We start from the raw sequence: 15,086 nt of genomic DNA, 5'->3' as shown, positions 1-15,086 counted from the left end.
AGTTCTACTCTATCTTATAGGGTCACTATGAGTCAGAATCAACTCAACAGCAGTGGGTTTTTTTTTCTTTTTTGGTCTTTGAGGTAAGTGGGGAGGAGAAGGCGTTAGGAAGTAAGGTTTCCTCTGAATGAGTGGGGTCGCATTTTGGTTTTGCAGGGTGGAAATGGGATCAAGGCGCTCAGGGTAACGAGACGGCAAGCCAGGATTAAGGAGGTAAACCAGAATCTTGCAAGAAAAGGGTAATTACCATATTAGGAAGGGCCCGAGGGATGGAGAATAGCCCAGAACTTCAAGCTGGGGAGAAATTTCAAGGGAAAGCTGGTGATGTTTAAATGGTGGGTTTGAATGAAGGGCATCAGTACCACCTGGATTTGAGGTTGGTTGTGGGAGGGATGGGTGGAATGCCAGGGTCAACAAGAGCTAGGGGTGATTCAAGCAAGAAATAGATATTGAATGGATTAAAGGGGAAAAGAGCTCTTGGGATGGGAGTCAGGAAGCTAGCTGCTTGATCCTGCTTTACAAATATATACAAACATAATACTAAAAGATGGTCATTATCAGATTTTGCTTATACTTTTCTTGGTTGTTTATTCTCATCTGCAACAGTAACTATAATTGGTAGGAATGTGAAATCATCATTGCGCATTTGATTTCTGTCCTGCCATTTCATTCTACCCAAAGGAAAGCTTTTCTGTGACCTTTATTCCTGTCCCCAGCTAGCTGACTTGCAGCTGACTGCGCTGGTTATAAGGGGCATGGGAAGAAGAATATAGTGTCCCTGTGGGACAACTCTGCCATTAGAAAACAGAGAAAGAACTCCAGGACCTGTGCTGCTGACAGTGGGTCCTTAGCATAACTGTTGTGTACACTTCTTGTCTGCAGTGCTGTTTCTAAGATGTAATGTTGTTTTTTGAACAGCTTTATTGAGGTGTAATGACATACAGCACTTTGCACATATTTAAAGTGTGCAATTTGGTAAGTTTTAATGTATGTATACCCCCATGAAACCATCAAACCAGCCAAGACAGTAAACACGTCCAACAGCATAACAGTTTCTTGTTGCTGTTTGGTAACCCTTGCTTCACCTCCGTTGAGAGCCATGAGCCAAGCTTTTCATCCAGATTTGCTATTCTAGAAAGTGACTACCCTGAATTTTGGCACCTGTCAGTACCTTCCCTTTCTCAGCCAAAATCCTGGTTCAGGCCCTTCGTGATTGGTGGTGGTGGTTGTTGTCTGATAACAGCCTGTAAAGTAGGTAGTGTTATCCCCATCTTACAGAAGAAGAAACTGAGGCTTAGAGAGAGTATCCTAGAGAGCACAGGACTAGAAAGTGGCAGAGCCAGGATTCAAGCCTAGATATGTCTAGCCCCAAAGCCTAAACAATTTAGCTGTACCATGTTACCTTCCTGTCTTACTTTGTTTTCATCCCAATGTGACAACAGAAAAATCTGTTTTGCCTTATTTCTTTGTAAGGGAACACTTCCAAAAATGGTTCCAAATGGAAAAGATGGAAGGATGAGCTTATGAAAAAGTGGAGAAGAGAAGAGGAAAATACGTGGGGTTTGGAGATCAGTGGCAGCAAATGTCCGACCTCGTCTCTACGATCATTTTCTGTATCGATTTATTTATTTGATCCAAGGTCAATCCAAAAGGAATACGGTTGAGTGTGGTCCAGGGCTCTACACTTGAGTCTGAAACGATTTCCTGCCTCTTTCTGTTGCTGCAGGAGCCCTAAGGACCGCTTTCCTTCTTGACGTTCATGCTGCTTTTAGTTTGCAGGGCTGTTTTTTTTTTTTTTTTTTTTTTAACCTGAGAACAGATCAGATAGATTCCTAAACAGAGGAAGTATACTTAATTATACTTCAGATATACTTGCTGTTGCTTATTTGTATATATTTATACTTTATTTGTATATTTACATAGAGTGTTCATAAGACAAAATGAAGGAATATAAAAATTCCTCATATTTTATAAGTTTTAGACTTTGTTTTTGCAAGTTGTTAGATCTTTATCTGCTTTGGAATTCATTTCAAACTAAGTGAATTTATACTGGGGAAGATGTCCTTGGAAATTATTGGATGTCTACCCTGTTATCGTCCTCCTCACATTCTCCCTTTGTTAAAAATAAGTAAACTCTGAGTGATCTGACATCTGTAGCCAGAGCTGGTAGGAATTCCTATAAGCTTCTCTGAAGCATGTACAGTTAGGACTCATGCTTTAAAATGCTTCACAGCTAGGGTTTACACAAAGTAAATACGGACTCTGTGAGGCCTCAAAGCGTGTGCACTGACTGAATACTAGTGGTCTGAAGTATTTGTGGAAACTAAATGCTGACATCTGTAGCAAGCGATGCCATCCATCGCCTTTGACTGGTTACCTGAATTCGTTAGAAAAATGGCTGAGCGTTCTGCCCACAGAACAGATGAAGTGAAGCTCCACAGATTGCTGGTGACAGAACAGCGGACAGTGCGCTGGCAGTGAAGGTCTCACTGGTAATATTTCTTGAAAATTTCCCACTGCCACAATATTAATTTTAAGAATCTCAAAATCAACATTTTCATTTAATTGATTTGAACTCCACTTGTTAGCGATGTCTTTTCTTATTACTAATTCAGAACTGAAGATATGGGCCTTAAGTCTCTTCTAAATTAACTTGAGGCAACTTTCCTAATTAATGGAGCCGTGAATTATTATTCAGGTCAGCTGTCTTTCATGTTATGGCAGGGCACACTCAAAGGTGTTCTCCTCTGTCTTCAGAAAGCTCGGTTTTCTTCCCTGTGAGCATGAAAAGAATAAATCATGCAAAATAGTCAATACCTGTAATGGTCACCAGCAAGCGAGTAGTTGAACTAATTTGGTACATCTATATATTTTTTATACAATATAAGGAGCCCTGGTGGCATAGTGGTTAAGAGCTTGGCTGCTAGCTGAAAGGTCAGCAGTTTGAATCCACCAGCTGCTCCTCAGAAACCCCGTGGGACAGCTCTACTCTGCCGTATAGGGTTGCTATGAGTCGGAATTAACTCGATGGCAGTGGGCTTGGTTGTATACAATGTAATATTATGGACTAGTTAAAAGGATGGCTTATAAAAGATGTGTTTATGAATGTGATATTCTAAACCAAAAATGTGATATAAAATCACTTACAGATTTCCTCAACTATATAAAAATATGATGGAAAGCAAAAATGCCAACCTAGACACTGGTTTCCTTGTCTTTTATACTTGTGTCTTCAGTTTTTCTATTACTGATACCTGTTGCTTTTAGAATAGAATGTACATCCCTTAAGGCAAGGATTTTCATGTTTTATTCCCCAGAGCTGTGCCTTATACATAGCAGATGCCAGATACATCTCCGTTGAATGATTAATTGAAAATTGGTATTTTTTTAAAATGTGCGTTTTGAATATTCAGTAAGCCTTATTCTACTAAATTTTAGATGAAGTAGACATTTAAACTTACTAGGTGTGCTATAGTACATTGACTATGGACTTAAAAAAAAAACAGGCATTTTTTTTCTCAGTATAGAAATTGAACCACTGGAAGTTAAAGCAAACTGGTATTTAATATTTGCATTTGATTTTTTTTTAACTTTTACTTAAATTATTTTAATAGATTCTTCAATTTGAAGATATCATGGCCAATGCATGCTACCGAGAGCACTTTCGAATATACGTGGAAAGGATGGACAGAAGAGCTCTCATTAGTTTTTGGGAGTCTGTGGAGCGTTTAAAGACTGCTAACAAGGTAGTGAGTAGAACCTCAAGGGAGAATTAGTCACTCACTGGTGAAAACATGCATGTTAGACAGTATGTCTCTGTTTCTGTATGAAGATGTAAGATAAATATGAATTTATCTGTAATACAATATTATTTTAAGATAAATGTGTACTGATGTTTAATGTATATACATATATATTAAAAGAGTATTTTAAACCATATATGATATTGACACTATGTACTAGCCTGTAATGGTAAATGGAGCCCTGGTGGCAGGGTGGTTAAGAGCTTGGCTGCTAACAAGAGGTTGATGGTTCGAATCCACCAGCTGCTCTTTGGAAACCCTATGGGGGCAGTTCTACTCTGTTCTGTGGGGTCATAATGAGTCAGAATTGACGCTACGGCAAGAGGTTTGTTTTTTGGTTGCTTTTGTAATGATAAATAAAATTATGATTTTATTTTTATAGAAGATGCTTTTGAATGTATAGTCGAGGGAAAAAAGATTTATAAATATACCAGAAGATTGAATTTTTATTCACATTGCACATATAGTGAACTTGGTCTTAGCACCTCCACCTCAGTCTCGGAACCTCACCAGCCATCTTTAATACCATAACGGGCATATTTTATACTACTCTTATCCTTTTATTTCCTTAATATAGTTGAGTAAATGAACAGAAAAGCATTGTTGGTTATAAACGCCTCTTAAAATGAAGAACCCAATAATAAGTATTATGTTTTACACTTGGCAAGTTCTTAATATATATTTAGGAATTAAATTAATTGAAATATATGTCTATATATATGTTTATAAATGCACATAACACTATGTGTAGCACAGAGTACATATATAACAAACATTTATTACATCAATATATAACATCTCTAGAGGTTTATTAAAATAACAAGGAGCCCTGGCGGTGCATTGGCTAAGTGTCCCACTGCTGACCTGAAGATTGTTGGTTTGAACCCGCCAGTTGCTCCACAGGAGAAAAGACCTGGTCATCTGCCCCTGTAAAGATTACAGCCAGGAAACTCTAGGGGACAGCTCCGCTCTGTCACATAGGGCCGATATGAGTTAGAATTGACTCCATGGCACACAGCAACAACGTTGAAGTAGCACGAAGGGCATTTTGTACATTGAATTAGTTGTTATACTTAATGTAAGTGTTGCAGAGCAGAACGATGGTGTCAGTATGTTATAAATCACAAACTCCTGGTTAAGGCACTATATCCAGTTTCATGGTATCTTAAATCTTTGGAATGACTTTCATCCTTAACTACGAGCCACAAATTACCTCCTTTTACCCAGTATTGAATGTGCCACCTTTTTGCTCATATTATTTGCTAGGCCTGACTCCACATATCTTTTGGCTGCTCTCAAGGGAGCATATTGTGAACAGTCTAAAGAGTTTTCCTAAATTACTGAAAACAATTTAAAAAACTTCAGTGAAATAAAAGCATACAGCCTCATCAAGTAGCTATATTTTGACCTAGCAACACTATTTGGATCTAAAAGTTCTGGGGTGTTTGTTAAATTAGTTATATTCATTACCTTGTGTGTCCTTGTTTTTTATGACCGTTGAAGACTTTGCATCACAAGCGTAGAGTTAATGAGATGTCCCTAGAGAGAATACAAAGATTATGTTAATCAGGATAGATGTTTGAATTTTCGAAATAGGCTACTGATGACCTAAATTAATGTTTTAAACTAAACTGTGTAATTTAAGCTTGATTACAATGAAATAAGTAATCATTTTTTAGAATATCTTCTTTTCTTAAATTGCGTGATTATTAGGCTGACTTTCTGTGTGAGATATGGCACTTCTAATTATAATTGAATTCAGCTGATAAATTATATCCCTGTGAAATTGACATATATGAAAAGGAATTCTTCAGAAAGAAAACTGTTCTGATTCTTATTTTTTCCATTCAGTGTTTAAAGAAATCGCAGAGGTTAACTGTTCAGGGTCTGACAGTGCCCCTGGCTCTGAATGTGACACAAAAAGCCCGCGCTGTACCAGGGCCAGAGTACAGCCTGCATGCCTTCCTTTCAGCTTTGAAATGCAGAGAATTCAGAGGAAAGTAATTTCCCTCCGTGGTGCCATTTCTTACTTTTCTCTTTCTTCCTATCTTTTCAGAATGAAATTCCACAGTTAGTTGGTGAAATTTATCAGAATTTCTTTGTGGAGAACAAAGAAATACCTGTGGAAAAATCACTTTACAAAGAAATCCAGCAATGTCTTGTAGGAAATAAAGGGATCGAGGTATTCTGCAGAATCCAGGGAGATGTTTATGAGACCCTAAAGGATAGGTATTACCCTTCCTTTATCGTCAGTGACCTGTATGAGAAATTGATGACAAAAGAAGAAGAAAAACATGGCCCACGGTTGATTTCTGACAAGGACGAAGTGGTGAGTCATTGAACTTTCTGTGCCCTTTCCGGTGGATGAGCTGTGAATGTGACTAAGTGGGAGCATCATGAATGTGCCACATTTGACACGCACCGTAGTCTTTTAATATGCAGGACTTTAAGTGGCATAAAAAATAAACTTGAGTTACCTTATTGTCCTGGTGTTATTTTTTTCTTCCCTCTTTGCTCTTCTGGCTACCTTGGTACTACCTGCCAGCATTGAGTCAGAGGCCTCCCTGCCCTCTGCATAGACCTGGAACACACCCTCACTTTGACTCCTGGAAAGCAAGGTGGCAGGTGAACTGCGGGTGGGCCATCTGTGGCTTAGACCAGTCATCTTCTAAGGGTTCTGCTATAGATCCTTTCCTTAATGGAGTCTGGTTCTTTGGGACAGTATTGTAATGACCTTGAATCTCGAGCATAGATAATAATTACAGACTATTCTGTCTTTGTGAGATACAGTGGTTCATGTGACCGTTCCCCCCCAGGGCCAGGGAGGTGAGGCGGGTGAGGAATCTGTAGATGAAGGCACCAGACGGATGAATGAACAAGCCAGCTTCGCTGTAAACAAACTACGAGAACTCAATGATAAACTTGAATATAAAAGGCAAGCTCTAATTTCTATTCAGAATGCACCAAAACCTGACAAGAAGGTAACTCTTTTGTTTTCAAGGTCGTATTGAAAATTTCCATTTGTTTAATTTGATAAATAGTAGCTTTCAGTTTATGTTGAGAATTTCAGCGTTTCTTTCAAAAGAATTTTAACTGTGAACACATTCTGTTGTTGTTGTTGTTACTATTTTGCTTCTGGTATAGAATTAGAAAAAGGGGCCCTGGTAGTGCAGTGGTTTAGAGCTCGGCTGCTAACTGAAAAGCTGGCCGTTCAAACTCACCAGCTGCTCCACGGGAGAAAGCTGTGGCAGTCTGCTTCCATAAAGAATTGCAGCTTTGGAAACCCTGTGGGGCACTTCTGCACCGCCCTAGAGGGTTACTATTTGGGGTTCTTTCCCAATCATCAGGAAACCCTGGTGGCACAGTGGTTAAGTACTACGGCTGCTAACCAAAGGGTCAGCAGTTCAAATCCACCAGGAGCTCCTTGGAAACTCTATGGGGCAGTTCTACTCTGTCCTGTAGGGTTGCTATGAGTCAGAATCAACTCGACGGCAATGGGTTAGGTTTGGCGTTCCCAATCATGAACTATGAGTAACTTTGTGTTCTTTGTATCTGACTTGCTTTAAGTACCTTTGTGGAAAGCGAGCAAAGTTTTTTTCTTGTGTCAAAGTCATTTCTGGAATTAAGTTAGATACTAAAGGACAGTCTTTTTTCTTCTTTTTTAAATGCCTCGAGTGCAATTTAAAAAACTTCACAGTTATGCAAGATGTAAATTTTTTTGCTAGAAGCCAGCAGAATTTGAAAGTTCAAAAATATAAACAGCATCTTACTAATCAGTGTTTCTCCAACCCAAGATGTGGTGTGGCTTTTTGCTTTGTGTGTATGTCTCTTTGGAGTTCAGCAAGGAGGTATGGGTGACGGATGTTCTTGGGTTGGCCAAGCTGGTCTCCTCTGGTACATTCTGAATGTGTGAGGATTTCAAGCAGACCAGCAGGAAAACAACTTTAAATAAAACAATTTTGGTGATTTATAGAAATAGAAAAAAACCAGTCCTCAACTTTCTATGGAATGGCAAGAGGCCCCAAATAGCTAAAACCGTATTGAAAGAGAAGAACAAAGTAGGAGGACTCACGTTTCATGACTTTAGAACATACTATACAGCTACAGTAATCAAAACAGCCTGGTATTACTCCTTGGAATATATCCTAGAGAAATAAGGGCCGTCACACAAATAGACATATGCACACCCATGTTCATTGCAGCACTGTTCACAATTGCAAAAAGATGGAAACAATCTAGGTGCTCATCAATGGACAAATGGATAAACAGATTATGGTATATTCACACAATGGAATACTACACAATGATAAAGAACAGTGATGAAATCCACAAAACATAATATGGATAAACCTGGAAGTATTATGCTGAGTGAAATTAGTCAGTCGTAAAAGGGCAAATATAACATGAGACCACTATTATGAAAACTCAAGAAAAGGTTTCAACACAGAAGAAAACATTCTTTGGTGGTTACGAGGGTGGGGAGGGAGGAAAAGGGGTATTAGGTAATCAGACAGTAGACGAGAATTATCTTAGGTGAAGGGAAGGACAACACACAGTACAGGGGAGGTCAGCACAGTTGGGCTAAGCCAAAAGCTAAGAAGTTTCCTGAATATAACCAAACACTTTGAGAAACAGAATAGCAGGGGTGGGGACCATGGTTTCAGGGGACATGTAGGTCAATTGGCATAACAAAGTTTATTGAAATGTTCTGCATCCCACTTTGGTAAGTGGCTCTGAGGTCTTAAAAGCTAGCAAGTGGCGATCTAAGATGCATCAGTTGGTCCCAACCCACCTGCAGCAAAGGAATGAAGAACACCAAAGACACAAGGAAAATATTAGCCCAAGAGGCAGAAAGGGCCACATAAACCAGAGACTCCATCAGCCTGAGACCAGAAGAATTAGATGGTGCCTGGCTACCACCAGTGACCTCCCCGACAGGGAACACAACAGAGAGTCCCTGACGGAGCAGGAGAAAAGTGGAGTGCAAAAGTCAAACTCTGGTCCAAAGACCAGACTTAATGGTCTGACTGACACTGGAGGGATCCAATAAGACATGGCCCCCTGACTCTCTGTTAGCCCCAAACTAAAACCAGTCCTGAAGCCAACTCTTCACAGATTAGCCTGGACTATAAGACATAAAATGATACTCATGAAGAGTGTGCTTCTTAGTTCAAGTAGATACAGGAGAGTAAATAGGCAGCTCCTGTCTGGAGGAGAGATGAGAAGGTGGAGAGGGACAGGAGCTGGTTGAATAGATATGGGAAATCCGGGGTGGAAAAGAGGATTGTGCTGTCACATTATAGGGAGAGCACCTGGGGCCACATAACAATGTGTGTATGGATTTTTATATGAGAAAATAACTTGAACTGTAAACTTTCACTTAAAGCACAATTACAAGAAGAAGAAAAAAAACCTGGTATTGGTATAACAGTATACACTTAGATCAGTGGAATAGAATTGAGAGTCCAGAAATAAACCCACATATCTATGGTCAACTGATTTTTGACATGGATGCAAAGTCCATTTGATGAGGGGAGAACAATCTCTTCAATAAACGGTGTTGGGAAAATTGGATTTCCACACGCAGAAAAATGAAACAGGATCTGTATCTCACACCATACATAAAAACAAATTCAAAGTGGATTAAGGACCTAAATGTGCAAACTAAAACCATAAAATTCTTAAAAGAAAAAGCAGGGGCAATGCTGTCAGTCTACCTTTAATAATGGATTATCTAATAACAAAAGCACAAACAGCAAAAGACAAAATAAATAACTGGACCTCATAAAAATTAAAAACTTTTGTTCATCAAAAGACTTTACTAAAAAAGTGAAAAGACATGCTGCCAACTGGGAGAATATCTTTGGAATCCATATCTCCAATAAGAATCTAAATACCAAAATATATATAAAACTTTGATAACAAAAAAACAAATAACCCAATCAAAATATGGGGAAAGGACTTGGATAGACAATGACACTCAAATGGCTACCAAACACAGGGAAAGATGCTCCACATCGTTAGACGTCCAAGAGATGCAGATCAAAACAGCAGTGAGATACCACGGCTAAGATCGAAACAGCAGTGAGATACCACGGCTAAGATCGAAACAGCGGTGAGATACCACGGCTAAGATCGAAACAGCGGTGAGATACCACGGCTAAGATCGAAACAGCGGTGAGATACCACGGCTAAGATCGAAACAGCGGTGAGATACCACGGCTAAGATCGAAACAGCGGTGAGATACCACGGCTAAGATCGAAACAGCGGTGAGATACCACGGCTAAGATCGAAACAGCGGTGAGATACCACGGCTAAGATCGAAACAACGGTGAGATACCACGGCTAAGATCGAAACAACGGTGAGATACCACGGCTAAGATCGAAACAACGGTGAGATACCACGGCTGAGATCAAAACAGCAGTGAGATACCACGGCTGAGATCAAAACAGCAGTGAGATACCATGGCTAAGATGAAAACAACAGTGAGATACCATGGCTAAGACTGAAAAACAAATACTGGCAACGTTGTGGGGAAGTTGGAACCCTTACCCATTGCTGGTGGGAATGCAAAATGGTGTTGCCTTTATGGAAAACAGTGTGGCAGTTCCTCAAAAAACTGAAAATAGTACTACCACATGATGCAGCAATTCCACTTCTAGGTATATACCCGAAAGACTTGAAAGCAGAGACTCAAAAAGAGACTTGTACCCCAGTGTTCACTGCAATATTCACAGTAACCAGGAGGTAGAAACAACCTAAATGCCCATCAACAAATGAAAGGATAAATAAAATGTGGTACACATATACAATTGACTACTACTCAGCCAGCAGGAGAAATGAAGTCTTGATACATGCTACAATATGGATGGAGTTGGAAGAATGCCAAGTGAAATCAGTCAGTAACAAAAGGACAAATATTGTATGACTTGACTTACATAAAAAGACAAGAAAAGCCAAATAAATGTATAGAGAGCAAAGTTTATAGTGGTTGCCAGAGGTGGGAGGGAGGGTTAACAGTGATGGAAATATTGCATTAATTAAGAGTAGGGTTGCACAGCTGATTACTGTAATTGCTGTCAATAAGTTGTATACCTGTAAAAAGTTGAATTGGCAAAAGTTGTATGATAGATGTATGTATATACCATGACCGAAAAAAAGGAAAGTGAGACAAAGAACAGCTGCTGAGGCTGTTTATGTACAGCTAAACACCTCCTGGAGTTTGGTTTCTTGGTTTGTAGGTTTAGAGTCATGGTTTCATGGGACATCCCAGTTAATTGGCCCAATAGCGTGTTTAGTGTTTCTGTTCTACCTCCTAGTTCGTCGCATAGTGCTTGGGGTCTTAAAATCTTGCAAGCAGCCATCCAAGGCACAATAATTGGTCTCTGTTTGCCTGGAACAACAGCGGGAGAGGAATATGAGGATGATATGGAATGTGTGGCTAATTGCCTCCATGGACAGCTGCCTCCTTTGCCATGAGACCAGAAAGAGCCAGGTGGTGCCTGGCTACCATTACTGAATATTTTGATCAAAGATTCTACAGAAGAATCCTGATCAAAAGGAAGAAAATGTAGAACAAAATTTCAAATTCTCATGGACTCCAACTTCCTGGAGCCATGGAGGTTGCAGGAACCCTTGAAATTATTGCCCTGAGATAATCTTTAAACCTTAAACCAAAAATAGTTTAGCTTAACTAGTAAAAAATGTCTGCCCTGAGCATTATGCTCTTTTAATAACTATCTATGTGGGATCAGATTGACAACAGCAATTCAAAAGATCACACAGGAACCTTAGGGGGCAGTGAATTCATGTTAATTGGGGATGAAAAACTCAGAAAAGGAGGGTGAGAATGGTCACACAACTCGAAGAATGTAATTAATGTCACTAAATGGTACATGTAGAAGCTGTTGAATTGGTGTATGTTTTGCTGTGTGTATTCTCGACAACAACAACAAAATAAATAAAAGAAAAAAATTCAATGAATAGTATTGGGTTTTCTGGGAACATGTGCTCAATTCTTTTGAGCCACCTTCAGGACTTCTTTTGTGGACATTCAAGTACTTCTGTAGTAGTAAAATATGCCTGAAACAAGATGTAAGAAAACCAGCTTATTGTGAGCCAATGAACAACTTATAGTCAAAATATCTATTCATTTATAAATAACCCAGTTACTATTTGGTTAAATCAGTGGGTTTTGTTTGAAAAAGAAAAAAACAAAGATGGAAGGCATTGTGATATTTGTTAGTACTTATCTTTCTATAGAATTGGAAAGAACTCTATATATTCCTTTCTGTATAACAGCAAGTTTAACATGGAAGTCACTTTGGTAATCATTAGTGGTGCCCTTTCCTGGGCTGTCATGAGAAGTAGGTTCATTCTCCCCCTTACATGAGTCGTTGCTGGTCAGTCAGTGGAGAACTTGGAAAGCACCACGGCCTCCCGGGTGAGAAGCTTGGCTTTGAGACGCTAAAGAGAACCAGCTGGAGATGATCAATATCTGTGATACAGCATGTACTTAAGAATAGTCATTTCATTTGTTCAGGATTCATCTCATTATAAAGTGTATTTATGGGTGACGGTATGAAAGATGAGTTAGAGACTATTCATTATTTCCTGTTGGGGTCATCGTTAGGTTGAAAGCCGTTCTTCAGTATTCCTTAAAAGAACTTAACAGTAACTATGGAATGAAACATTGCAAACTATGACTGTGTGAAAGAATTCTCAGGAAATATGGAGAGACTGACTGATATTTTGGCTTAAATTGAATCCAAGTCTTTGATTATAGTTACAGCGATCTACATTTCATGTTACGCCACATTGCCAACAGGCGGCTCAAGGGTGCACTCTGCTTCTGGCAGGTGTGAACAGGACTCAGAGGGACTCAGGATGTAAAGGAATTGGTACTGCTCTCCAGGAGAGACCCCCTCCTTTGAGAATCTTTCGTTCATGTTGGCAAAAATAAAATAGTATATCTAATGTTTGATTAAGTTTCTTTAAAACTTAAGTCCCGATTCATGTTTAAAAGGTTTTGGTAATGTAGCAATTAACATCCATTAAAAAGATCCTATTATAGAGGACTTTTCTGGATTACATATCTAACTGCAAACCAGATCCTTTTCCCGTGTGTCCGCAGTGGAGCAGCCGTCTTCCCTCAGTAAAGAAAGCCAGGGATTTGCCTAACCACCCCTCCCATTTCACAAGTCTCTGCACCAGCGGTGTGCTTTGCTACTGGATGTGAAATTAGCATTTTAGTTTGGTTTTCTGAAATCACTTCCCAGGATTTTTGTTTTTTTTCCCTCTCTGCAGAGATGTTGTGAGTCTTGAGCAAACTGTCCAATTTTAGGTTAATATTGGGAGTAAATCATGAACCAGGCAGAGCCTGAGAAACGTAAGTGATGATTAAGTGGTTGGGGGTGTGGTGTTCAGTGAAGGACACAGTGGAATAGGGAGTCTGGCACCTGCCCTCGGGGAGCGGAAGTGCTGACTGGAAAAACAGCCTCATGAGAAGAAGCCTAGGTAGTAGATTGCTGGACAAGGGTGTCGGCAGACTTTCCGAGGAAGCAGGGAGCCTTGTAGGCTGCAGGTTCAGGAGAGTTTGGGGCAGAGCTGCCGTCCTGAAACTGCAGAGGTATATCACCCTATGTTTTTTTTTTTCTTACAGAAGAGATCAAAGCAAATGGTGGGCATGGTATTTTAAGTGGTTTCATAACTCCCAGGATGTTTTCTCTGTGGCAGATTGTTTCCAAGTTGAAGGATGAGATAATCCTGATGGAGAAGGAGCGCACGGAGCTTCAGCTGCACATGGCGAGAACAGATTGGTGGTGCGAGAACCTCGGCATGTGGAAAGCCTCCATCACCAGTGGCGAGGTGGGACCCACTGCTTTCCCTGAATTTAGTTTGCAAGTTTGAATGTATAAGTCAAAATTTTGTTCCAGATAGTTAGGGTTGAGGATAGAAAACTCGTATTTATTCTTTCAGACCATATTGTCCCCTCTTCCCACCAGCGTATCGTAAGTCTGCTTCACCCCTGGCTGTACTAGGCTGCCGGTGTAGGTCTGATCTCACACCACTTCGCATAGAAAGTGACACCTGTCTTTTGGAATTATAAACAACTGTGGGATAGGGGCAATTCATGTCCTTGATTTTATTTTTCCACTGAGGCTTGAAATAAAATTGAAAGCACTTTTTGAAATTCACAGATGAAAAATTAAAAATTTAGGTGTTTCTCATTGTTTTGTCTTGCTGTGACTTCAGCTGCTCAAAACCCAATAGCTCTACGATCTTCAGTAGTGAATATATGTTTCCCTTTAAATTAGAAAATCTTTTGTCATTCTTTGAGGGATGTAGGATAACAGTTTTCAGAGTATACTGTATCCCTTTTGTCTGTGAAAATAATTTCACTTTGTAAGAAAGGAGCTTATAGGGATCTACTCCTTTCCCACTGCCCTACTATCACTCATGTGGATACTGGAGATAAAAGTCATGTCTACCATCTAATACAAAAAACAAGATCCTGAGCAAGACAGTGGTAGTGTTCTGCCTTATTATTGTTTCAAATGGCTAAGCAAATACACAACACCTGAGATTTGCAGGAGCCCATCTTGTCCAAATTACCTTTGTACATCCCTGCCTTTCCCTTCAACTAATGCCTTGACACACGTATTGGGCTTAAAATTCACAACCTTAAATTAACCTCTAGATTAAACAGCAAAACGAAGCAAGTTCTCCAGAGCTACCCTAAAAGCACAAACACTATCTGGGAGCTTAACCAAGTACTCTTAGCACGTCATTGACACTTGCTGGCACTCTCATTAAGCTAAGCTGCAGGACAATACACCTTTTCGCTGGGAGGTTGGGGCAGTGGACCAGGGAAGGTTGCCCTTGCCCTGATGTACCACAGAGAAACCCGTGATAGTGGCAGATGGAGTTATCTTTCAGGTGGAAGTCTAGGGAGGAGGGAGGTTCAAGGCTTTGTAATGTCAGAATATAGAAGAGGCCTGTGGGAGGGAAGTAACACAGACTTTTGACACCTCCTCAGTTTAGGCTGGATCTGCCTCTGACATTTCACAGTTTGTTAAGATCATATTCCAAAGGCAAATGTTAAGAAAGAAAGGAAAGCCCTCACCAGGGCACTTTGCTCTGGTAATCAGTTGTTGCTCCCTTTGAGGCTACAGCCTGTCAGATCCTTCTTATGCTTGGCATTTCTCTGACCTCCTCTCTGCTTTTAAAGGGTTCATGTGATTAGGTGAGGCCCACCCAGATAATCTCCCTACTTTAGGGT

The 15,086-nt window shown here is 40.0% G+C and overlaps 1 protein-coding gene across 10 annotated transcripts in view; it reads left to right on the top strand.

The window, feature by feature from the left end:
- Positions 1 to 15,086, top strand: part of SNX25 (sorting nexin 25) — a 164,137-nt gene that overhangs the window by 105,872 nt on the left and 43,179 nt on the right. For 9 of the 10 annotated variants that reach the window (XM_064272930.1, XM_064272931.1, XM_064272929.1 and 6 more), the window contains 4 exons: positions 3,615 to 3,746; positions 5,860 to 6,132; positions 6,620 to 6,784; positions 13,541 to 13,672. In XM_064272930.1, coding sequence (XP_064129000.1) covers positions 3,615 to 3,746; positions 5,860 to 6,132; positions 6,620 to 6,784; positions 13,541 to 13,672 — 702 coding nt within the window. The remainder of the gene's footprint in view (positions 1 to 3,614; positions 3,747 to 5,859; positions 6,133 to 6,619; positions 6,785 to 13,540; positions 13,673 to 15,086) is intronic. The other variant, XM_064272932.1, reaches the window with a different exon arrangement.

The sequence above is a fragment of the Loxodonta africana genome, chromosome 19 (genome assembly GCF_030014295.1).
Source record: "Loxodonta africana isolate mLoxAfr1 chromosome 19, mLoxAfr1.hap2, whole genome shotgun sequence".
Taxonomy (NCBI): domain Eukaryota; kingdom Metazoa; phylum Chordata; class Mammalia; order Proboscidea; family Elephantidae; genus Loxodonta; species Loxodonta africana.
This window is presented reverse-complemented; position numbering and strand designations above follow the sequence as displayed.